Source organism: Eriocheir sinensis, chromosome 30 (assembly GCF_024679095.1).
Source record: "Eriocheir sinensis breed Jianghai 21 chromosome 30, ASM2467909v1, whole genome shotgun sequence".
In the NCBI taxonomy this organism is placed as follows: Eukaryota; Metazoa; Arthropoda; class Malacostraca; order Decapoda; family Varunidae; genus Eriocheir; species Eriocheir sinensis.
In genome coordinates this window covers 16,516,362-16,541,728 of record NC_066538.1, presented here as the reverse complement: position 1 = coordinate 16,541,728, position 25,367 = coordinate 16,516,362, and the positions used below count along the sequence as shown (strand labels likewise).

The window sequence follows — 25,367 nt, the reverse complement described above, 5'->3', positions numbered from 1 at the left end:
CTTGTGTGGTCCTGTTTCCATATCTGTAATTGTCCAGCCTTTCCTTAACCTGGTAGCTGTGGGGATCATGTTTCTTAAAGGCCCCTCTAAGCGAGAAAAATGAGAAAAAATTATCACTCACGCAAACCATTTCATAATATATATCAACGCATTTGTGATCAGTTTATGCATCATCTATTTTGGGGGGTTTATATCATGGCAAAAATTTGGCTCATCGCTGGTACATGGTAAAGCCACAAATTTGGCCCGTCGCTGCTACTGGGTTAAGCTATTTGACACTCTTTGCCGTCACAACATCTTCCCTTATTCTATTCCACTCATTTGCCACTCTGTACCGAAACCTGAATTTCCCGACATTATTCCATCACCTTCCTCTCATCAACTTCATACTGTGTCCTCTTAGTTGTCTTGTATTGAAAGATTGTAAAGTGGGATGGGAGGGAGAAAATAATTAAGATGAGCTTGAGAATTTTGGTAAGGGTGCAGCATCCCTCTCACTCATCACCCACAATACAAAAGGGCACATTATTGTCAGTTATCAGTCTGTAATTTTCCATAATGATCCTGTTTATATGCTCCTATGATGATAAGCTATCTGTATAATCACCCCCAATTCTTCTTCCTTCACTTGACTCATTGTGTAGTTAGATAAATATGGGTTCAAGGATGTGGGAATAAAGATGGATGATAAAGTAGGTGGTGGGTAAGGAAAACAATCTCTGGCAGGGGTGTGGAGTCAATCAGAGTCGCTGGAGTCGCTTAGTTTTGGCTGGAGTCAGAATTAATACAAGTCTGTCTAATGAGATGAAAATGGGAAAGTAGAAAAAAATTGCCTATTCTTAACTTCTCTATCACTGAAGACAGCTTGGTAATACTGGGATAGGAAAAGAGCATATCAAGGCTAGTCACTTCCCTGCAGACAATAGAAACAGTCTAGATAATGGGACAAAAAATTAAGGTAAAAATAAAAAATAAGCTATCTGCCTATCCTACACTTCTTTTGACTCCAACTCCTTTATGTTATGTGTGATGTGTGGCTGGGTGTGGTGTGGTGTGGCTGGGTGAGGTGCCTGGGTGTGGTGTGATGTTTTGTGGCTGGGTGGTGTGTGGCATAGTGTGGCAGGGTGGTATGTGGTGTAGTGTGGCAGGGTGGTATGTGGTGTAGTGTGGCTGGGTGGTATGTGGTGTAGTGTGGCTAAGTTTGATTTCCCTACCACTGTACCGTATCAAGACACCTCTCCTCCTGAATTTGACCTCTCTTCCGGTCACTCTTCTGAACACTTTTTTTTAATTTATTTTTTTATTTTTTTATTTTTTTATAGGGGCAGTGTTTAGTGGGCTTCTTTTTCTCTCTCATTATTACTTTTTTTTGCCCTTGAGCTGCTTCCTTTGTAAAAAAAAAAAAAAAAAAAAAAAAAAAAAAAGAGGGGGAGAGGGAGCGGGGTGGAGTTAAAGTCGGTCTGAGTCGCAACCTTAAAATTTCTTGGAGTCAGAGTTGAAATTTTCTGTATCCAACTCCACACCTCTGCTCTATAGTAATGTGGTTGGTGGGAATACAATCGACAGCTTTGAATGGAGGTTAGAATGATTTATGGATGGGAAAGACAGATACTTGATAATTGCTTCTCGAAAACTGTTATTTGTAGACTGTGTGGCCCCATGCAGACTCCTTGTGTGTGTGTGTGTGTATTTACCTAGTTGTAGTTTTACAGGGCCTGGGCTTACGCTCGTGTGGTCCCGTCTCTGTATCTACATTTATCCAACTTTTCCTTAAAGCTTTGCACATTCCTTGCCAATACTACATCCTCACTTAGTCTGTTCCAAACCTCTATATTTCTTTGCAGGAAGCTTTATTTCTTTATGTCTCTCAAACATCTTCCTTTCCTCAATTTTTTTTACTGTGTCCTCTTGTGTTCCTGGTGTTTATTCCTTATTTTAGTAGTAAGCCATATTGCTCAGTAGATAATGAGGAGTTACTACTGAAAGAAGTGTGTGTGTGTGTGTGTGTGTTTACCTAGTAGCAGTATACAGGGCCTGAGGTACATTTGTGAGGTCATGTCTCCTTATCTATAGTTGTCAAGTTTTTCCTTAAAGGTCCGAACACTCTGACCTTGCCTCCACCTCTTCCTCCTTTAATTCATTCCAAGTATTTATTTCTATTTATTCATTTGTTTTATTCATTTTTTTTTTGTGTGTGTGTGTGTATGTGTGTGTGTCGTTTGCTTTGTATCCGCCCTTCCCAAGGTCGAGAATTAGTTTTTTTTTTTTTCATTTAAGTTGATGATAAACTGATAAGATACAGATTATTCACTTAACATTATCACCATCTTTTTGTTTGTGCATCTGTCTGTGTGTGTGTGTGTGTGTGTGTGTGTGTGTGTGTGTGTATAGAAATGGTACACTTAACATTCCCTAACTCACTACAAATATATTATAGTACATTAATTTTTCTTACATTGACAGGTTTTGCATTTCTCTTCTTTCTTTAAAATACCAAACTCTTTTCTATCCTAAAGTTCTACAGGAAGGAGAATCAGAAATGGATCACTGCTATCTTATCACATCAAAAGATTCATAAAAAAAAATACTTTGGCTCTAGGATAACAAACTTTGATGCTCCTCTTTCTCATGCCTCTACCAATTATTATACTTTTAAATGAGAAGCTAAGTGGAAATCAGTCTTGAGTGCATCAGTTTGTCATGTGAGATGGTAATTTGAAGTGGGTAAGTCTCTAAGATGACAAGTTTTGATGCTCCTCTTTTTCATGCCCAGTTATTATACTTTTAACCAATTATTATACTTTTAAATGAGAAGCTAAGTGGAAATCAGTCTTGAGTGCATCAGTTTGTTATGCGGGATGGTAATTTGAAGTGGGTCTCGCTCTAGGATGACAAGTTTTGATGCTCCTCTTTGTCATGCCCAGTTATTATACTTTTAACCAATTATTATACTTTAAATGAGAAGCTAAGTGGAAATCAGTCTTGAGTGCATCAGTTTGCTATGTGGGATGGTAATTTGAATTGGGTCTTGCTCTAGGATGACAAGTTTTGATGCTCCTCTTTCTCATGTCTGTACCAATTATTATACTTTTAAAGGAGAAATCAGTCAGGTGTATCAGTTGCTATCTTGGGATGGTAATTTGAGTGTTTAAATGAGAGCTAAATGGAAATCAGTCGAGTGTATCAGTTTGCTATGCGGGATGGTAATTTGAATTGGGTCTTGCTCTAGGATGACAAGTTTTGATGCTCCTCTTTCTCATGTCTCTACCAATTATTATACTTTTAAATGAGAAGCTAAATGGAAATCAGTCTTGAGTGCATCAGTTTGTTATGCAAGATGGTAATTTGAATTGGGTCTCGCTCTAGGATGACAAGTTTTAATACTCCTCTTTCTCATGTCTCTACCAATTATTATACTTTTAAATGAGAAGCTAAATGGAAATCAGTTTTGAGTGCATCAGTTTGTTATGCGAGATGGTAATTTGAAGTGGGTCTCGCTCTAGGATGACAAGTTTTGATGCTCCTCTTTGTCATGCCCAGTTATTATACTTTTAACCAATTATTACACTTTAAATGAGAAGCTAAATGGAAATCAGTTTTGAGTGCATCAGTTTGTTATGCGGGACGGTAATTTGAAGTGGGTAAGTCTCTAAGATGACAAGTTTTGCAGTTTGTTATCTTGAGATGGTAATTTGAAGTGGGTAAGTCTCTAAGATGACAAGTTTTGATGCTCCTCTTTCTCATGTCTGTACCAATTATTATACTTTTAAATGAGAAGCTAAATGGAAATCAGTTTTGAGTGCATCAGTTTGTTATGCGGGACGGTAATTTGAATTGGGTCTCGCTCTAGGATGACAAATTTCGATGCTCCTCTTTTTCATGCCTCTACCAATTATACTTTTAAATGAGAAGCTAAGGGGAAATCTGCCTTGAGTACAGACGCCTATCCCAGTATTACCAAGATTTTTCATTTACAGGGAGGGAAGAGGAAGAGTGGAATAAGCTTTCATTTTTTCCTATACTCTAAGGACTGAGGTCACACACATCTTTAGAATATATGCCCCAAACTTAACATGTCCATCCCAGTGTTTAAACATTTCTCCTTTCTCTCTTCAGGGAGGAGAAGGGGGAGTGGATCACAGTGTTCTTCGACATGTGCGACACGGGGATGAAGAACATGGACATGGAGTTCATTCAGTACATGATCAACCTCTTCCAGAACTACTACCCCTGGATCCTCAACTACATCATTGTCTTTGAGATGCCCTGGCTGCTCAACGGTGAGTACGCCCTCGACCCTCACCATCATCATCATCATTTCGTTTACCGTCCGTTTTCACTCTTCCTGAGCGGTTGGACACTTTATGGCTCTCCTTCATTTTACTCTGTCTTCTGCCTGATCCTTAACTACATTATTGCCTTTGAGATGCCCTGGCTGCCCAACGGTGAGTACGCCCTCGACCCTCGCCATCATCATCATTCCGTTTACTGTCCGTTTTCACTCTTCCTGAGCGGCTGGACGCTTTATGGCTCTCCTCCATTCTACTCTGTCTTCTGCCTGATGCTCATCCAATCCCATCAATGCCAAGTCTTCCTGTATACACCTTCTCCACGTTTTCCTAGGTCTACCAACTGGTCTCCTTCCCCCTACCACCTACCTCGACCCTCACCCCTTGTGGATATTAGGGTGTGGCTGCTGGTTTTTTATTTCCTTTTTTTTCCAGCAAGGATGGCAACTCAAGGGGAAAAAATAAAACTGCAACAAATCTAGAACTGCCAAACTGTACATCTGTATTTTCTTATTATTAAAGAGAAAATATTTGTAGGTAGATGAGTGGCAGTTCAAAGCATTGTTACTAGCTCGGAATTCCTCCCTGACCACAAAGCCTTATCTCAGCATTTATCTCCAATTCTCTTTCCATATTTCCTTCCTACACTCTTTCTATCTATCTTGTTCTTTTTTCCACCCTCATTATCGCAGTCCTCTCTTTTAATTCCACTCATTTGCTGTGATGCGCTTGGTCATTTGCAGGTAGAATAAGTCTGGCCACAAAGCTTTATCAACAGTTATCACCCCTTCTCTTACAACATGTCCTCTTCACCCTTTCTATCAGTGTCAGTCCCTTCTATTTTCACTCATTTGCTGTGATGTACTCGGTCATTTGCAAGTTATAGAAGTCTTGCCACAAAGCCCTATCAATATATATCACTCCTTTTCTTTCCACATGTCCTCTCCACCCTTTCTCTCAGTGCCAATCTCTTCTATTTCCTTTCATTGGCTGTGCTGTGCTTAGTTATTTGCAAGATGTAGAAGTGAGGTGTTACATGTGAGGGAGACTGGTAGCTCATTGCACATACTCCCTTAGTTTAAACAAGTTGGTGGGTCAGGATTTAAGACAGCACCTTCCACTCATGGCTAGACGCAAGGGAGGGAGAACGAAGAAGACACTGCCCGAAGGTTAGGTCCCATATGTGTTGCCCAGAACCCGAGGGACATCCACACCACCACCATCATCATCATTTCCCTGACAGTGTATATAGTGGTGTGAAATAGTGAAGAGGTGGTAGAGGGAAGAAGACGAGGAAGTTGAGGATGAGGAGAAAATGAGGGAGAAGGAAAAAAATGAAAAAGTATAGATTGTCACCATTTCCCCAGACATATAGAAGATCATCACCAGTATCACCATCATCATCACTACCACCAGCACCATTCCTCCCCCATCTAGATCATCACCACCATCACCACCACCACTACCAACATCACCTTTCCCCAACTGTATAGATCATCACCACCACTACCAACATCACCTTTCCCCAACTGTATAGATCATCACCACCATCACCACCACCACTACCAACATCACCTTTCCCCAACTGTATAGATCATCACCACCATCACCACCACCACTACCAACATCACCTTTCCCCAACTGTATAGATCATCACCACCATCACCACCACTACCAACATCACCTTTCCCCAACTGTATAGATCATCACCACCATCACCACCACCACTACCAACATCACCTTTCCCCAACTGTATAGATCATCACCACCAGCATCACTACCCCCCCCCCCTTTTTTTTTTATTGTATTGGAAGCAACTTGAAAGCGGAACAAAACACCAACAACAACAAAAAAATCACCATGCATTGCTCCACCATCACTGTCCCCCTTCTCTCCCTCATCCACATAAATCATCACCACCACCACCACCACTCTCATCAACCCCCTCCCCCTTCCCCCCCAGCCATGTGGAAGATCATCAAGTCGTGGCTGCCTCCGAAGAGTGTCCAGAAGATCAAGTTCGTGGACCGCAAGTCGATCTCGGAGTTTGTGACGTCGGACCAGTGCCTCACCACCTGGGGCGGAACCGATGCCTATGAGTACTCCTTCGAACCCGAGATGATGTCCTCCTCCCCCTCGTCTGGCACGGTACCCAACGGGGACATCGGGGAGAACCGCAAGGTAAGGTCCCCAGCACATAGGTACTTGTACATTCAAGCGTTCATACGTACACATATATACATACATTCATACATGCAAGCATTCATATATACACACACATATTCATACATTCAAGCATTCATACATACACACATATACATACATTCATACATTCAAGCATTCATACATACACATATACATACATTCAAGCATTCAAACATTCACACGTACATACATATATACATACATTCACATATTCAAGCATTCATACATATATACATACATTCATACACACATACTAATCATTCATAAATTCATACATGTACATTCTACTTGCACACAAAGCTTACACACACATGGGTAATGACATACATATAAAATTACAAGCTCACACACACATACACACACTCAAACTCAAATGGCTGTTTATCAATAGAACCCAGCTTACTCCATTTCTTTATCCTCAAAATGTGCACCACTGAGTGCCAGGAATTGAACCCACACCATTAAACAGAAGTCTGGCCAGCATACTTTGGCATGATGAAGTTGTTAGCTCATCCGTGGTTCATTTGGTAGACTGGCCTGATTTCTATTCCTCTAGATTGATACCCGGCTCAATGTGGCACTGCAGTATTACAATTTCTCTGATTTATTTATTCATTTATATTACTGGCCACTAATACCTTTATCGAGTTTTAGAGGCAGGAGCAATGGCCAGGGGGCGGCAGGCGAGTAGGGAATGCTTGAGATTGGTGTCGATTGATATTCCTCTATCAAACAAGAAACACAACTGATATCGGTTCCCTTCACCTCACCTCGTCAGCGCCATATGACCCTGCAGTTGCGGCCCCAAGACTTGAACACCCCAGTAATCATCCCCTCACCTTGCCTCACCTCACATCCCTTCCCACAGGTGCACTTCGCCGAGGGCAGCGCACCGTCCTCCCCACTCCGAGGCAAGACTGTGGCGAAGAGGAACCCGTCGAGTGGAGGTGAGTTGGAGGTGACGGAGAGGGAGTGGGAGAGAATAGTGGTTTTGTTCTGATAGATATTTGCTTGTGTTGGTAGAAATATGGTTGTTTGGTGGTAGAATAATACATAGTTGGTTTGAAGTGGATGATCATACTTTACAGTTTCTTTACACTTGAAAGACAAAATGGGGAAAGATATGCAAAGGGCCAAATGTCAATAGGTGTTGTTAAATAGGGTTGGTCAGAAGTAATAGAACATATCATTGCCTCAAGTGGATGATGTGTTCCTGTACAGTAATATGACCTGCCCATGTCCATATACTCACCTGGATAAATAAAGACATCAGAGGAAACAGGTTGGCCTATATATGTTATTATCAAAACTTCCAAAAATTTATAAGCCAGACTTTTAGCTTTTCTTTTATTTTTCTTTCTTTTTTTCTTTCTTCTTTATCTCTTATTTTGGTAGGAGGGGGGCTCTGTCACATTAACATATTAAAAAACAAACACAATTTCATTTGACAACAACATCTTTTAATTTTTTTGTATGTTTTGATTCTCTATCTGTCACAATCTCCTTTAACCCCCTAAAAGAGGTTCAGTGGCAGATAGGGGAGGTAGAGGTGACGGGGCGATGATTGAGTAGGTACATGTGTTCCCTTATCACCCCAAGTACTGGATTGGTATGTCATGCTTAATCTGATACTAGAGCTCTTCTCCCCTTCATTCCCTCCTCCTCCTCCTCCCTTCCTTTATTCCTGTGTGAGAGGTCAGGCTGTATAAATGATGATCTGTTAGAGACATTGGCAGGTTAAAGGATGGTAGCTTATTGATGTTTTATGATGTTCAGTGTGATAGGTAAGCTCTTCCTCCCCTGTTTCCCCCTTCCTTATCATTCATGCATTAGGTTAGGCTGTATTAAAATGTCTTGTTAGAAATTGCCAGTTAAAAGTCTCCCTATGTCACTTGAATCCTAGGTTAATATTGTTTGTTTTGCTCAGTCTGATAGGTAAGCTCTCTCTCCCCTTCCTTCCCTCCCTCCTTGTCATTCATGCATTAAATTAGACTGTATTAAAATGTCTTGTTAGAAATTGCCAGTTAAAAGTCTCCTTATGTCACTGGAATCCAAGGTTAATATTGTTTGTTTTGCTCAGTCTGATAGGTAAGCTCTCTCTCCCCTTCCTTCCCTCCCTCCTTGTCATTCATGCATTAAATTAGACCGTATTAAAATGTCTTGTTAGAAATTGCCAGTTAAAAGTCCCCTCATGTCACTGGAATCCAAGGTTAATATTGTTTGTTTTGCTCAGTCTGATAGGTAAGCTCTCTCTCCCCTTCCTTCCCTCCTTCCTTGTTGTTCATGTGATAAGTCAAGCCCTGGATGAGATGTTCAGTTAGATATGGGCCGTTAAAAGTCCCCTTATCTCCGAGTACTAGATTATTGCTGTTTGTCATATTTAGTAGGATTATTGGTGTGTGTGTGTGTGTGTGTGTGTGTGTGTGTGTGTGTGTGTGTGTGTGCTGGCTGTATTGTTCTGATAATGTATGAAAGAAATGAAGATATGGTAAGATAATGGACACACATTCTCTCTCTCTCTCTCTCTCTCTCTCTCTCTCTCTCTCTCTCTCTCTCTCTCTCTCTCTCTCTCTCTCTCTCTCTCTCTCTCTCTCTCTCTCACTACTAATACTTACTCTACCTTACTTTTTACTCTACTTCTACCTAACTACTCCTTACCTCTCTCCTTTAGCTTAATACTGCTAACTGCCTACTGTATGCTATGCCTTTTCTCTTTACCTCATCTTTTTCTACCTTACTACTCCTTACCTTGCTCCTTACTAACCTCCTTTACCCTACTACCTACTCTAATATACTTTTTCCATTTACCTCACCTTTGTTTACCTTCCGCCAGGCGTGTACGTGGACATCGACCCAGCGGAGGAGCTCGTGTTCAGCAGCTGTCGCATCGGGGTCACCTCCAGCATCTTCCTGACCAACCCCAGCGCCAACCCCCTCGCTATCAAGGTGGGGACTTGACCTGCACCTCACATCCTTCCTATATCACTACCATTACCACCAGTTTCCTTTTATATCCATCCATTGAGATATCGCCTAATCAATCAATTTTATATTCATTATGTATCACTATTGCTACCTTCAACACTACCAATACCAACACCAACACTTGCAGACACCTATCGTATCTATTTTATACCACCATCATCAGACACCTATCATATCTATTTTATACCACCATCATCAGACACCTATCATATCCATTTTATACCACCATCATCAGACACCTATCATATCCATTTTATACCACCATCATCAGACACCTATCATATCCATTTTATACCACCATCATCAGACATCTATCAAATCCATTTTATACCACCATCATCAGACACCTATCATATCCATTTTATACCACCATCATCAGACACCTATCATATCCATTTTATACCACCATCATCACCACCACCACCACTTCCACCAACACCAACACCACCAGACACTTTTTATATCTATTACATAACACCACCATCATCACCAACACACACAAACACCAATACCACCACCACCAGTCAGCTGTTTCATTCATCGCACACCACCAACTCCACCATCACCAATAACATTACCAACACCACCAGACAACTGTTTAATCCATTACACACCACCACCACCACCAATACCAACACCAACACCACTACCACTACCAACAGACACCTATTATATCCAGCAGGCTTTTTGTTTCCTTTTTTTTTTTTTCTTTTGCCCATAAGTTGACTTCTTTATCGTAAAAAAACATCCCCTTCACCATCACCTATTTGCCAACCCCAGCCTTCCTTCCCTCCCATGTCACAGATCAAGACCACATCGCCCGAGAAGTACCGGGTGAAGCCGTCGGTGGGTGTGCTGGAGGCTGAGGGCCAGCTGGAGGTGGGGGTGACGGTGGGGGAGCAGCTGGCACCCTCGGCACTGGTCAGGGACAAGTTCCTGGTGATGGCCACGCCGGCACCGAACACCGACATAAGCTCCCAAGAGGTGTCACAGCTGTTCAAGGTAAGGGAAGGAGTTTAGTCCCTGGGCAGAGTGAGGTAGATGGCTGGTTTCCTTACACATTTGGCCTTTCTACCTAATCTAACCTAATTTAATCTAACATTACTTAATCTAACTTAACCTAACCTAACCTAATCTAACAACCTAGTCTAATCTAACCTGATTTGATCTAACCTAACCTACCTACCCTCCCTTCAATTTGGCCTTTCTACCTAATCTAACTTAACCTAACCTGATTTAATCTAACATTACTTAATCTAATCTAACTTAACCTAACCTAATCTAATTTTAACAACCTAGCCTAACCTAACCTGATCTGATCTAACCTTACCTAATCTAACCTAACCTACCTACCCTTCCTTCAAGTCCTACCTTCCTTCAGATTCTTTTATTCTTCCTCCCTTTTTCATGTTATCTAATCCTAATCTAACCAAACCTAACCTAACCTAACCTACCTACCCTCCCTTCAAGTCCTACCTTCCTTCAGATTCTTTTATTCTTCCTCCCTTTTTCATGTTATCTAATCCTAATCTAACCAAACCTAACCTAACCTAACCTAACCTACCTACCCTTCCTTCAAGTCCTACCTTCCTTCAGATTCTTTTATTCTTCCTCCCTTTTTCATGTTATCTAATCCTAATCTAACCAAACCTAACCTAATCTAACCTAACCTACCTACCCTCCCTTCAAGTCCTACCTTCCTTCAGTTTCTTTTATTCTTCCTCCCCTTTTCATGTTATCTAATCCTAATCTAACCAAACCTAACCTAACCTAACCTAACCTAACCTACCTACCCTCCCTTCAAGTCCAACCTTCCTTCAGATTCTTTTATTCATCCTCCCCTTTTCATGTTATCTAATCCTAATCTAACCAAACCTAACCTAACCTAACCTACCTACCCTCCCTTCAAGTCCTACCTTCCTTCAGATTCTTTTATTCTTCCTCCCTTTTTCATGTAATCTAAGCCTAATCTAACCAAACCTAACCTAACCTAACCTACCTACCCTCCCTTCAAGTCCTACCTTCCTTCAGTTTCTTTTATTCTTCCTCCCCTTTTCATGTCACACCCACTTCCATCTCTCTATCCTTTCTTACCTCTCTTTCTCTCTCTCTTGTATGGCCAGTTTCTATACACATACATACACACTTTTCCTTTCTACTTCACTCCTACCCTTCTTAAATTCCTTTTCTTCCCTTTTTTCAGATTACACCCTCTTCCATCATTCCATCCTTTCTTCTCTCCCTCTTTCATTCTCTCTCTTGTTTTGCCAGTTTCCTTACAAACTTTACCTCACTCCTACCAGCCTTCAATGAACAAACCATCATAAAGTGAGGGAGACATGTATTTATAAGCTTAACATTGCTGGTTTTATAGGCCTTTGAAAATAGTGAAGTGATGTTGATTCTTCCCCTTCAGACCGTGGGCAAGGATGACCTGTTTGAGGCGCGGCTGCGGGTGGGAGTGGCGGCCGAGGACAGCAGCTCCACCGCCTCCGCGAGCGCCACGCCAACCTCCACCATGCCCCCGGAACTGCTCTCAAAGGTCAGTGCGATACTTTGTTGCTGCTTACTAGTGTTGATTTTATTTTATTTATTATTATTATTATCATTATTATTATTATTATTATTATTTTGGGTGCTGCCTGTAGCTCCGATAGGCTCTCTTGAGGGTCCTCTTAGATGGCCCCAGCTCGTTAGTGGCACAGGCGAATTTTATTTATAGTGGTTGCTGTGATATATGACTCTCTGCTTGTCCCATGCTGCTCCCCGGTGCTCCCTTCCTTTTACTTTCCTTCCTTTCTGCCCTTCTCTTTGTCCTTTCCTCCTATCATCCTTCTTTCCTCCCTCTCCCTCTTTTCTCTGTGTTCCTTCCTCTCACCTTTCTTCCTTTCCTTGCTCTCTCTGCATCCCCTCTTTGTCCCTTCCTTCCTCTTTCCTTCCTTTCCTTCCCCCTTTTCTTTTCCTTTCTTCTCCTAACATCCTTTCCTCTTTCCTCTCTCTTTTCATCCCTTCCTCTTTATCACTTGCTTCCTCTCTCTCTCTCCTTCCCTTCTCTCTGCTCCTTCCTCTTACCTTCCTTCCATTCCTTCCTCTCTCTCTCCTACCTGTTTGTCTCTTCCCACCAGTCTTCCTTCCTCCCTCTCTCTCTCTCTGTCCCTTCCTCACACTTTCTTTCCTTTCCTGTCTCTCCCTATCTTCTCTTTGTTTCTTCCTTCCTTCCTCCATCATGCACACCTTCACACCAGTCCCACTAACACCACCACCACCCACCACCACCATCATCCACCCCCCACAGTTGGACCAGCTGTTACTCAGACAGACGGTGATCGAGGAACAGCTGCGGTCCGCCCGTCGCCTTGCCTTCCTCCTCCTTGCCATCCTCGTCGCCGTCCTCTTCTACCTCGTCATGGCCACCAACAACATGACCTCCACGCTGCTCCTCCACTCCTCCACACTCCACAAGGCAGGACGGACGGGTCATGGAGAGGAGTTATAGCAGGCTTAGTGGTGACGTTTGACCTGATTTTGACTTAGGTGGACGGTGTGAATGTGTGCGTGCGTGTGTGTGTGGTTTTTGTTTGGTGTGTCTGTTTTTTGGGTTGGTGTTGATGTTATGATTTGTGTTTTTGGTGGTTTTTCTTTCTTTCTTTCTCTCTCTTTCAAAATTTTCGTTTTTTTGGTGTTTTTTTCATTTTTTTTTTTCAATGTTTACGTTTTGAGTTGCGTCGTGTTTTCAGTTTTCTTGCCTCATTCATTTTTTGGTCAGTGATGTTTTGAGTTGCGTTGTCTGGTGGTTTTCTTTTTTTTCTTTTGTTTCAATGTTTACGTTTTGAGTTGTGTCGTGTTTTCGGTTTTCTTGTGTCTCGTTCGTTTTTTGGTCAGTGTTTTTTTTATAGTTGCGTTGTCTTTGGTGGTTTTCTTTTGCTCTCCCTTTTTCCCTCCTTCCTTCTCTTTCTTTCATTCCTTCCCCTGTTTTTCTCTCCCTTCTATCTCCTTTCTTGCCATCTTATCTCCTCTCTCCTTTGCTTTTCTCTCCTTCTTTTACTTTCTTTCATTCCTTACCACTGTTTTCTCTCCCTTCCTCCTCCTTTCTTGCCACCCTGTCTCCTCTTTCCTTTCCTTTTCTCTCCTTCCTTCTCTTTCTCTCATTCCTTTTTTTCTCCCCTTCTTAACCTTTCTTACCATCCTGTCTCCTCTCTCCTTTCCCTCACCCTCTCCTTCCTTTCATTCCTTTCCCTGTTATTTCTCCCTTTCTCCTCTCTTGCCATCCTGCCCCTTCCTCTCTTTCCTTTCCCTCTCCCTCTCTTTCCTGTTTGCTAAATGTGTAGGTTTGACAAAGGATATATAACAGGATTTGGCTGTGCCCTTGATAGCTTCCTTTATCCCATTCTGTTACCCTCCCTCCTTCTCCTTTCCTCCTTTCTTTATTTTCCTCCCCTTCACTCCTGCCTTCCCATCTCCTCGTGTTCATCGATAAATGGGTATATAGAGTTGGCAACGCAAAAATTTTCTACATATATATTCTACTTATGCGTGTTCCCACCTCTTACTTAGGTCATGCTCTCTAGTGTGGGTGTGAGTGTGTGTGTGTGTGTGTGTGTGTGTGGTTAGGAGAGGAGAAAAGTACCACATATGATCTATTTTTGCATTCAGTCGGTAAGTCAGTTAGTCAGTCATAGAGCCAGTTTCACAGTCCAACACAGTGTCTTCGTAACAGCCCAAACCAAACTATAGAATCCCATACAATCCAAAATGGGGAGGTCTTCGATGCCACACTAAATACACAAGACTTTTTCTGTATAGTTTCATCAAATTTGTGAACTTAAATATAAACACCAGACACTATACAAGGAAGTTTCGAGGGCTCTGGTATTGGTTTGGGAGCTTACTAACCCATCACGGGGAACTGTGAAACTGGCCCATAGTCACTCAGTCAGTCAGTCAGTCATTTAGTCAGTCAGTTAGTCAGTCAGTCCTTCATGCAGTTTAGATGAGCATAGATTTTGAAGGCAGGTCCATGGTATTAGCCTTTCTTTGACCTTTCTACTCAGCAGTCCTTTGGTAACCTAACGTCTCCGGGATAAATGTCACGGCTGCTGGGCTGTGTGGTGTTGCTGCCGTGTAGTTAGTGAGGGAGATGGTTAGTGAGGCCTGTGAGATGCAGTATTAGTGTTTGCAATATAGCAAGTCAGTTAGCCAGCCAGCCAGCCAGTCATTCAGTTAGTTAGCTAGTCCATTAGAGAATCAGTCAGCCAGTCAACCAGCCATTCAGATAGTTAGTTAGCCAGTCCATTCAACAGTAAGCCAGTCAGCCATCCATTCAGATAGTCAATTAACCAGTTCATAAGACAGTTAGTTAGTTAGTTAGTCCATTAGAGAATCAGTCAGCCATTCAATCAGTCAGTTAACTAGTCCATTAGATAATCAGTCAGCCAGTCAACCAGCCATTCAGATAGTCAGTTAGTCAGCCATTCAGATAGTTAGTTAGCCAGTCCATTCAACAGTCAGCCATCAACCAGCCATTCAGATAGTTAGTTAGCCAGTCCATTCAACAGTCAGCCGTCAACCAGCCATTCAGATAGTTAGTTAGCCAGTCCATTCAACAGTCAGCCATCCATTTAGTTAGTCAGTTAGCCAGTTCATTAGACAATTAGTTAGCCAGTCAGTCAGGCAGTCCATTAGACAATTACTCAATCAGAAAGTCAGCCACCCACCCAGTCAGTTAGCCAATTAGTCAAGTAGTTAGCCAGCCAGTCACTTTAGTCATGGCACATTTAAGTTGGTCCAGAAGTGCCGCCCCCTCCCTCACCCTCCATCCATAGAAACATTGACTCCTAACACCCCGAGCTCCTTCATCCAACCAATCAGCTCCCACAGCATTGGAAGAAGGGGCGGAGCTTCTGAACCAACTTAGTGTCCAGTGTCTATAGTCGGCCATCCACTCAACCCCTCAAGTCATTCAGAAGTAGATCCCAGCAACAAGAGATCATATCAGGAGGGTCATCTCAGTCATGTCAGCGCTCACAAGGAATCACTCCGAAGTACTTCCCCAGTTTATACTCAAGCTTACTTAGACATGAAGTGTATCTCAAGCTGTAGGAGGTGACTTGTGACACTTAACCTGGTAGCAGCGGGGATCATGTTTCTTAATGGTCCCTCCAAGCGAGAAAAACGAGAAAAAATCACCCCTCACACAAACCATTTCATAATATATATCAAAGCATTAATGATCAGATTATGCATCATCTATTTTTGGGGGCTTATATAATGGCACAAATTTGGCCCGTCACTGCTACATGGTAAAGCCACAAATTTGGCCCGTCGCTGCTACACGGTAAAGCCACAAATTTGGCCCGTCGGTGCTACATGGTAAAGCCACAAATTTGGCCCGTCGCTGCTACATGGTAAAGCCACAAATTTGGCCCGTCGGTGCTACATGGTAAAGCCACAAATTTGGCCCGTCGCTGCTACCGGGTTAATGGGAAAAAACGGAAGCTTTGCAAACAATTCTACTTAATATGTGTGTATGTGTCGACACTCATTATGGGGAAGATTAATCAACTCGGGGAGCTCTGCCAATACTGCTTTATGACCACTACTGATGGTGATGCTCCTTCCCTTGGTGTGTGTGTTTGTGTGTGTGTGTGTAGTGTGGAAGTGTGTGCATCTCTAGTGTGTGTACGAGTGTGTGTGTGTGTGTGTGGAGGTGATCATGATTTATAACTATCCACCTTTTTTTCATGTATGCAAAAGGTGACCAACACTTGCTCCTTCTCATGCAATTTCTTGGGGGTATATATTGAGTTTATCGACAACTATTAACCGATCTTATTCGTGCACAGCGTTGACCAATAGTTACCGGTGTTGATGTCATTGATGGATGTGCATATAGAGGTGACAGACAAACATAACCTTTATTTCACGTGTCCGCAAAGGAGATAATTGGTTACTGCTGTTGATATCATTGCGTGGGTGTACATATTGGGGTGATGAAGAACTGTGACCCGGACAATAACCTCCCCGTAGACTATACCAATATATTTATGTGTACTGATGTGATAAGTAATCTTAGACCACTTTTAACGTTTTGAAGAGTTTATAAATGAGGGACACTGTTTTGCTATCGCTGGACCAATGATCAAGACCACATCCTTGCAGACATGATTCTCTGGGCCATCTATAGGGTTCGCACACACACACACAAACACACACTCACACACACACACACACACACCAGGAATAAACACCAGGAACACAAGAGGACACAGTAAAAAATTGAGGAAAGGAAGATGCTCGAGAGACATAAAGAAATATAGCTTCCCGCAAAGAAATATAGAGGTTTGGAACAGATTAAGTGAGGATGTAGTATCGGCAAAGAGTGTGCAAAGCTCTAAGGAAAAGTTGGACAAATACAGATACGGAGACGGGACCACGCGAGCGTAAGCCCAGGCCCTGTAAAACTACAACTAGGTAAATACACACACACTCGCTACCTACTTAATATACACATACTTAATGCCAGAAACAGTACAACACTAAAGACAAACAACATCAGTATGACTTCAGAAATTCAGGCGTATGGAATATTTGTTTATCCGTGACTGTCATACTGAGAATTAACTGACTGATTCAATTTCTTCCCGTTGAGAAGTAACATTGTCTTTAAACTGATGTATGTCGCATAGACCTAAATCTAATCACCCCTTACATTCATTGGGGTTAGTTCGCAGAGACACATGAAAACTCACAAAATCCCCAAATGATCAAAGCACACTAATTTTTCTAAGGGCATAAGTGACCCAAGATAGCGCTGAAACACATTTCTGGTACCTAAAAGCAACAAAAATCATTACAATCTCTAAAAAATGCATCCCTATACTGCACTGCATAAGCCATGATCATGAACCATCTCACGTACCCTGAAGTTGCTAATGTGTTCACTGTTTAACCCATTGATCTGTGAACCCATGAATGTCGTGTGAGCGGAAGGCGACTCGACAGTTTTTTTTTTTTTTTTTTTTTTTTTTTTTTTTTTTTTTTACAGCATAGGAGTCAGTTCAAGGGCATAAAAAAAGGAAACAAATGTATGAAAAAAGCCTGCTACTCACTGCTTCTAAAAAGAGTTAGAGGAGTGCCGGCGTGAAACCTCAGCGGTGAAATATAGTAATAGTACCCAGGTGTAGACATCCTCATAGAGAACATCGGTGGTCATGTACACAGCTTGCCTACATGTACTCTGTTTATTTAGACATCAGACAGGGAGCAAGAGTAGTGAGACGTAGCCATATACAGGTGTACGCAGGTGTTTTCCAAATGTACACATCTTCCAAGAGAATATCAGTGGTAATGTACAAAGCTTGTTTACCCACTTCTTGAGTGTCTTGACGGCTGACAAAGGAAATATTAGTAGTCTGACATATAGCAACATTACGTAAGTGTGCTCATTGTGTATGTATGTGTGTGTGTGTGTGTGTGTGTGTGTGTGTGTATACATCTTCCATCTTGTAGTGCACACAGCTTGCTTATCTGTCTCTGATGAGGCAACACACCCAAACATCACTAGTGTAGAATGTACGCCAGATTTTTTAAACATCGTGTTAGTATTTATTAACAGTATGTGGGTGGTTTGACTATTTACTGCCAATTTTGGGACCCAGTTAGAAGTGTTGGATTTTTGGAGTTAATTCATCACATTGCAACCGTTTTCTCCTTCTTCCTCTTCTTCTTCACCTTAATTCCTAATGGGGTCGGCCGCTCCAATATGTTGTCGCCAGTAGCTCCTGTCTTCTGCATCCTCTTCCTCCAGACACACAGTATCAACAAAACCACCTTACCACGCCTTGAAAAACGACAAGAAAGACTAATCAGCCACACTTTCATATGTTGACTTTTTACCGCCATTTTTGGGACCCAGTTAGAAGTGTTGGATTTTTGGAGTTAATTCATCATATTGCAACCTTTTCCTCCTTCTTCCTCCTCCTCTTCTTCACCTTAATTCCTAATGCGATCTATGTTGTTGCCAGTAGCTTCTGTCTTCTTCCTCCAGACATACAATATCAACAAAACCAATGCCTTGAAAAACAGGACCAGAAATACAAATCATCCTCATTTCTGTTAATAAATACTGATACGATGTTGAGAAAATCAGGCGACAGTGTGTGTGTGTGCCAGACAGTCAGCCAGCGTTGGTATACAAAGGTGAGGTCAGAGCACACACACTTCTTCCGTTAGATCAGCCAGCCACAGACTCACCATTGCCGTGTGTCGTGCAGTTAGGGCAGCCAAACGTTTGTACTGTGCAGGAAACGACAACTGTCACTGCCATTCTGCAACAACCACCCAGTCAGCCAGTCAGTCAGCTAGTAAGTCAGTCAGTCGAGAAATATGACTCATTGATAGTTTTTAGCCAACAAATTTTAAGCAGGTTGAGAATGTTATGAGTCAAGGATGTTTTTTGTTTGTGTGTACGTATGTGATTTCTACTTTTTGTATTCTACTACAACCATGACTACTACTACTACTACTACTACTACTACTACTACTACTACTACTGCTACTACATCTCTCACTACCATAATAATTGCAAGGTCTATCTAAATGAAGTGGAGTATAGTAGGAAAATATAGGAACAAAAAGATGATTTAATGTATGTGTATATGTATGTATGTGTGTGTGTGTGTGTGTGTGTATCATCAGTATCCAGAGTTATATATATACGTGTGATAAATATCTATATAAACATGATTGTTCTTATGTATAAAGTCTATGAGAAGAACTTTTACAGCGAGGGGTTGAAACTTTATGGTGATGAAATCATTGTAATCCATGACACACACTTTTGCATCAAGCTGTTCTATATATACTCGTTTTGTATAGAAATGCATAAAGAAGACATTATTAGTTATATCTATTCAGTGTCTAATATGGGTAATTGTTAACATGTCTGTGTTGAATGTGATATCGGCAAAATATTAGATAAGTAGTGCAATGGGCGTATGTTTTGAGAGAGAGAGAGAGAGAGAGAGAGAGAGAGAGAGAGAGAGAGAGAGAGAGAGAGAGAGAGAGAGAGAGAGAGAGAGAGAGAGAGAGAGAGACAGACAGATACAGACAGAGATAGACAGACAGACAGACAGAGAGGGAGAGAGACAGAGAGAGAGAGAGAGGTGGTGCTATACTTGGTGATACCATTGTTTTGTTTTGCGTACAAGGAATGGTAACACTTATATAACTAGTATGTACGATTGAGTAAGGGAACAAACACTCGTCAATGGCATTTATTATTACTATGACTGTCATTTCTTTTTTTTTTGTGTGTGTGTGCGTGTGTGCGTGTATTCATAATTATGTACTATGTATTTACTTACCATGTTAACTCTTTGCTTGGCACTTTTGAGCTTCTTAATTTTTTTGTGTATAATTTAACTTTTTTTTCTGCAGGTTTGTCTAATATGCTGTGATACCAGGGCATTATTTTGTTTGTGTGTGTGTGTGTGTGTGTGTGTGTGTTGGTGTTTTCTCTATTTTTCATGTTTACAGCAAAGGAAGGAACTCAAGGGCAAAAACAAATGAAAACAAAAGTGTATGTCTGTATGTGTGTGTAACTTGAGTTTCAGCACACCAGTAATGTCCTATACACACAACCTTGCTCAGTGTGTTGTTAGAATACTTTGCTCAGAGAATGTTACAGCGGCCACAAGTAACAAACTGGTGTCAGGAGTGAGATTAATTATATGAGAAATAGTTAAAAGCTCTCTAAATACACGAGCTCTCTGTAAACCAATTTGATACCATTATACATTTCGTTGCACTAGACACACTATCAATCTGTACTGTTATACTTCATGCAAATTGTTGATCTTTGAATGTTATGAATGTTACAGCGGCCACAAGTAACAAACCGGTGTCAGGAGTGAGATTAATTATATGAGAAATAGTTAAAAGCTCTCTAAATACACGAGCTCTCTGTAAACCAATTTGATACCATTATACATTTCTTTGCACTAGACACACTAAATGGCTATAAAGGAATTGAATCTGTACTGTTATACTTCATGCAAATTGCTGATATATGAATGGGAGAATGTAAGAGAGTGTTAACAAGATATATGGAACTTTAATGACATTAGAATCTGTTAGGTGTTTATATAAAGGGCTTCCTCATTTGTCTTATTCAGGGAAAAGATCAAGGAACCAATATCTGTGAGTGGGAGAGAGTAAAGGGGTGTTGACAAGATATTTGGAACTTGTATTGGCATCAGAATCTGTTAGGTGCTTATATAAAGGATTTCCTCATTTGTCTTATTCAGGTAAAATATCGAGGAACCAATATCTGTGAATGGGAGAAAGTAGGAAAGTGTGAACAAGATATTTGGAGTTTGTATTGCCATCAGAGTATGTTAGGTGCTTATAAACAGGTTGTCATCATTTGTCCTATTCAGGGAAGAGATCAAGGAACCAATATCTTACTTGTGTGTGTTTTGTATCATTGTGCCATCAGTTCGTGTATGTTAGATGCTCGTAAAAGGTTTTCAATATTCATCTTATTCAGGGAAAACATCAAGGAACCAATATCTTACTCGTGTGTTTTGTAGCATCAAATACATACCCTCAGTCTATTAGGTGGTTATTAAGAGGTTGTCATCATTTGTCTTATTCAGGGAAAGCATCAATGAACCAATGTCTTACTTAAGTGATTTTTGTAGCATCAAGTACATACCCTCAGTCTATTAGGTGGTTATTAAGAGGTTGTCATCATTTGTCCTATTCAGGGAAAGCATCAATGAACCAATGTCTTACTTAAGTGATTTTTGTAGCATCAAGTACATACCATCAGTCTGTTAGGTGGTTATAAAAAGGTCTTCATCATTTGTCCTATTCAGGGAAAACATCAATGAACCAATACCTTAGTTGAGTGATTTTTGTAGCATCAAGTTCCATCAGTCTATTATGTGGTTATTAAGAGGTTTTCATCATTTGTCTTATTCAGGGAAAACATCAAGGAATCAGTGTGTTGCTTGAGTGATCTTCGTTGTCTGCTGTTCCGTATCCCAAGAAAAGTTGTGAATTGTGGCAGGAATGAACACTTGACCTATACAACACATACTATGAAACAAGCCACACAGACAGTCAACCTGCAACACACCACCTCACAAACAGTCAACCTTCAACACACCACCACACAGACAGTCAACCTTCAACACACCACCACACAGACAGTCAACCTTCAACACACCACCACACAAACAGTCAACCTTCAACACACCACCACACAGACAGTCAACCTTCAACACACCACCACACAGACAGTCATCCTTCAACACACCACCACACAAACAGTCAACCTTCAACACACCACCACACAGACAGTCAACCTTCAACACACCACCACACAGACAGTCAACCTTCAACACACCACCACACAAACACAACCAATCAAAAAACACCTCCATACCTCCACACAGTACTTTCAAGGCTGGAGGTAAGCATGGATCTCTGTATCTATCGCCCATATTCTCAGACACTTGCGACTCACAACAAATATTTCCAAGGGCTGCAATGAAAGATTAGTCAGATTTTCATGCATTTTCATTGTTCAAAGTAGAGAAGCCTTGTCAAACCATCACTAGGCTCATAAAACTACCCATGGAAAGTACTCACTAATTCTGCAAAAGCCTTATTAAATGTGAGTGTGTAAGCCTTGAAGTGTTTAAGAATGTGAGGTGTCTAGAGCCAAAGGGGCGAGCGTGATGTTTTAATGTTTTGAGTTATGGCTTGCGCAAGATAGGCGTAACCCTTCTCCATAAGAAAAAAATAGTCTGTCTGGCGAAAAGCGACCTTATAACCGGTGTACAGAGGGATCAGTGCAGTTATAACAAAACGGCACTGTTGCTTAACTTTAAATCCTCATTACCCAAAACTACATCATGGCGTGCTCGCCCCCTTGGCTCTAACGCCTCATATGGGCTTAGGTTTTGCAGCCCATTTTCATTAGGGGATGATGAAGGAAGTACAACCCATTATTTACTTACCTGTACCATGGATAGCACAAGGAGAGTGAGATAAGAGTCCACATAATTAACTATATGTCTATTATCAAGATTACATTTCCATATGGATGTATATTTGTGTATTTGCAAAGTTAGGCTACGTTTACATATATGTTTTCCCTGTATTATAGACTCGCACAATTTACACTTATTTTACTATGGGTAGAAAGATCACTGTGAATGTTACCGATGTTAGGCCGAATATTATAGACAGTTAGGCCCAGGATCTTCCCCTTAGACCCAGAGCCATTGAATAGAAAAGTTTGACCACCTTCAACACTGCCATATTACCAAAAGGGCTGCACGAAACTATAATTGATGATGGTTTTTTTTGTGCTCTAGGAATTTTTTGAGATCTTGACGATGCCTAGAACATAAAAAAACACTCGTATCAGCATCATTTTTAATTTTGTACGGCTTTTTTGGGGTAATGACAAATCGCCGGTGATGAAGGTGACCCAACTTTCTTATTCTACGACTCTGCTTAGACCTAGTGGATGTGAGCCAGCAGCCGAGTGTCTCTCTACATGTCCATCTCCTGTGTCCCATGTGGTCTGTGATGCCCTAGTCAGGTGTAGGAGAAAGGTGCAGCACTGGCCTCCGTGTGTGCCAGTCCGCCCGTGTTACAAGCCCGTGTACCAAGCCTGCACAAGCTCCTGTAGCCATGTGGTCTTGAGTCACTGTGCACCTCAACCCCGGCATGAGTACGCTGCTCGATGTATTCTGTGATCATTAAACGTGTATGTCCGTGTGTGTGTGTGTGTGTGTGTGTGTGTACATTTTGGGTGGCGTCGGAAGTCCATGTCTTTCCTCCGCAGGAGCTTAATTGTCTTGCCGTTACATTAGTTTTGGATATGATCCCGTTTCCCCCGTTCATGTTTAGTACATGTTTGGATTCATGACATTAGGGAAGATAAATATACTATTATACTTGTGACCCTGTGTTTTTGTAACAAGTTATACGGGAAAACATCTGCAGTACCATGATCTTGATGTAATAACCTGCCTGATGCGGAAAAGCCCCTAAACCCACACAGCAAGTGGGGTCCCTCCTTGGCCGATTGGGCAAAACGGTTGTTCCCCGTCTGGTTGATCACAGGTTCAATCCCTGGTGCCAGAAACATTTGTTCCACCCTTTCCAGGACAGAGCTCATGTGGATGATGGGAAGTGGAATTCTGAGTAATACAAGTGGTGGCAGCAGTGGGATCCTCTCCTCTGCTCTGATGAGTCACCCCTGGAAACAGGAGATGAATGCCCATTCTCTTTAAAGTTCATAGAAAACGTAAGTTTCAGTGGGAAAAACACAAATTGACCTAGATGGGGAAGGAGCCATGTAATGCCCTGCTTGATGCAGAAAAGACCCCAAAACCCACTCAGTTTGCGGGTCACCATTTTGACCGATTGGCTAGATAATTGACTTCTTGTCTGGGTGGTTACAGGTTTGATTCCCGGCACCGGAAATATGAATTCCACCCTTTTTGTGTCTGGATCAATTTTTCGTGTGTTTCATGACATGAAATGCTACGGGTGCTTGGGACCGTGTGTGTAATGGCTGCCATCGTGCCATATGAGATACTACCTGTGATTGGCTGGCGCTCGCGGGCACCATTATATGGACAGAGGAACACAAGCGCAAATGCTAGCAGTTCTAGCTTAAGGCATTTTCCACTTTATGGATAGGTGTAGGATAAGGTGACCAGATTTCTGAGACAAAATCCGGGGACATTTTCGGTTCAGAGGCGTAAAAAACTCCAAAACATGTAGTGTTTTTGTCATTGAAAAACTAAAACGGGGACACTGCCCTTACCATTATTCATAAAGCAGCATTCAAAAGTTTCTCTCACCCTATTTATCCTAAATTGCAAAGGAATTAAATAAAAATTCAATTGATTAACAATTTGTATGTTCTTGGAAGGCAGTCTCGCAAATTATGCCGTGCAAAGCTGTTTATCTTATCCTTAGTTCTATACACTGTAGTGTACAGTGCGAGTATAGTGCGGTGCGCAACTATACGTATAGTTTGGCCAACATTTTTTTTTTTTTCATTTTTTCCTTTATTCGAATTTCGGATCTTTCAGTCACAGTGAAAACCGGGGACATTTCCGGGGACAGCAGTAGCCGGGGACAGGTCACTGAAAACGGGGACGTCTGGTCACCCTAGTGTAGGAGGCAAAACTCTAAGGGAAAACGGCAACACAATGGCAGCTTCCGGATAAAGTAAAAGGTAAAGTTAGGGACACGTACGTTATAGCACGTGGTCCGCGGCCCTGGGCACGCGCAGCTATAAATGGCTGCGCGTAGTCGCAGTGCTCATCTCCGTCGCACTAGCCTTTGAGCCTGTGGCGGGTAAGAACTCTATATAGGGTTGTCACCTTGAACTCATCAAATATAAGGAATCCAACATCTTGCTTTCTAATACGGAACGAATCCAAATTTTAAGGAACGAGCAAATAATATACCACTGAGAGCGTACAATTAAAATAAACTACTACTATAAAATAGACTATAAACTTAAATAAAGAAGGAAGAAAATGGCATAAAAGAAGCCGAAAAGGGGACCAGTACGTGAAGCTGAACCACCCACAGGGAACATCTTATAAATATTAATAAAAGTAAATCACAAAAGTTAAAATCTTTGGGTTCTCTTACGTATTTTATTTATAAAATTAACCTGTAATTAGTGTACTTAAATAAAATAATCATTTAATTTCTCACTGCTTATATTTCTTCTAAAATAATACCATGATTGACTTGACTATTCCATACATATAATAATACGTATTTCCATTCAGTGACTAATCCTTAATATAAATAAACATTTTAACATTTACTCTTTAAACT

General features: G+C 41.5%; 1 protein-coding gene across 5 annotated transcripts in view; it reads left to right on the top strand.

Annotated features, from left to right (window-relative positions):
* LOC127005659 (motile sperm domain-containing protein 2-like) overlaps positions 1 to 23,462 on the top strand; it is a 29,000-nt gene extending 5,538 nt beyond the window's left edge. For 3 of the 5 annotated variants that reach the window (XM_050874746.1, XM_050874743.1, XM_050874744.1), the window contains exons 4-10: positions 4,117 to 4,280; positions 6,253 to 6,470; positions 7,363 to 7,441; positions 9,328 to 9,440; positions 10,284 to 10,481; positions 11,896 to 12,021; positions 12,775 to 23,462. In XM_050874746.1, coding sequence (XP_050730703.1) covers positions 4,117 to 4,280; positions 6,253 to 6,470; positions 7,363 to 7,441; positions 9,328 to 9,440; positions 10,284 to 10,481; positions 11,896 to 12,021; positions 12,775 to 12,975 — 1,099 coding nt within the window. In that variant the 3' untranslated portion in view covers positions 12,976 to 23,462. The remainder of the gene's footprint in view (positions 1 to 4,116; positions 4,281 to 6,252; positions 6,471 to 7,362; positions 7,442 to 9,327; positions 9,441 to 10,283; positions 10,482 to 11,895; positions 12,022 to 12,774) is intronic. The other 2 variants (XR_007758781.1, XR_007758782.1) reach the window with 2 other exon arrangements.
* The last annotated feature ends 1,905 nt before the right edge of the window (positions 23,463 to 25,367 follow it).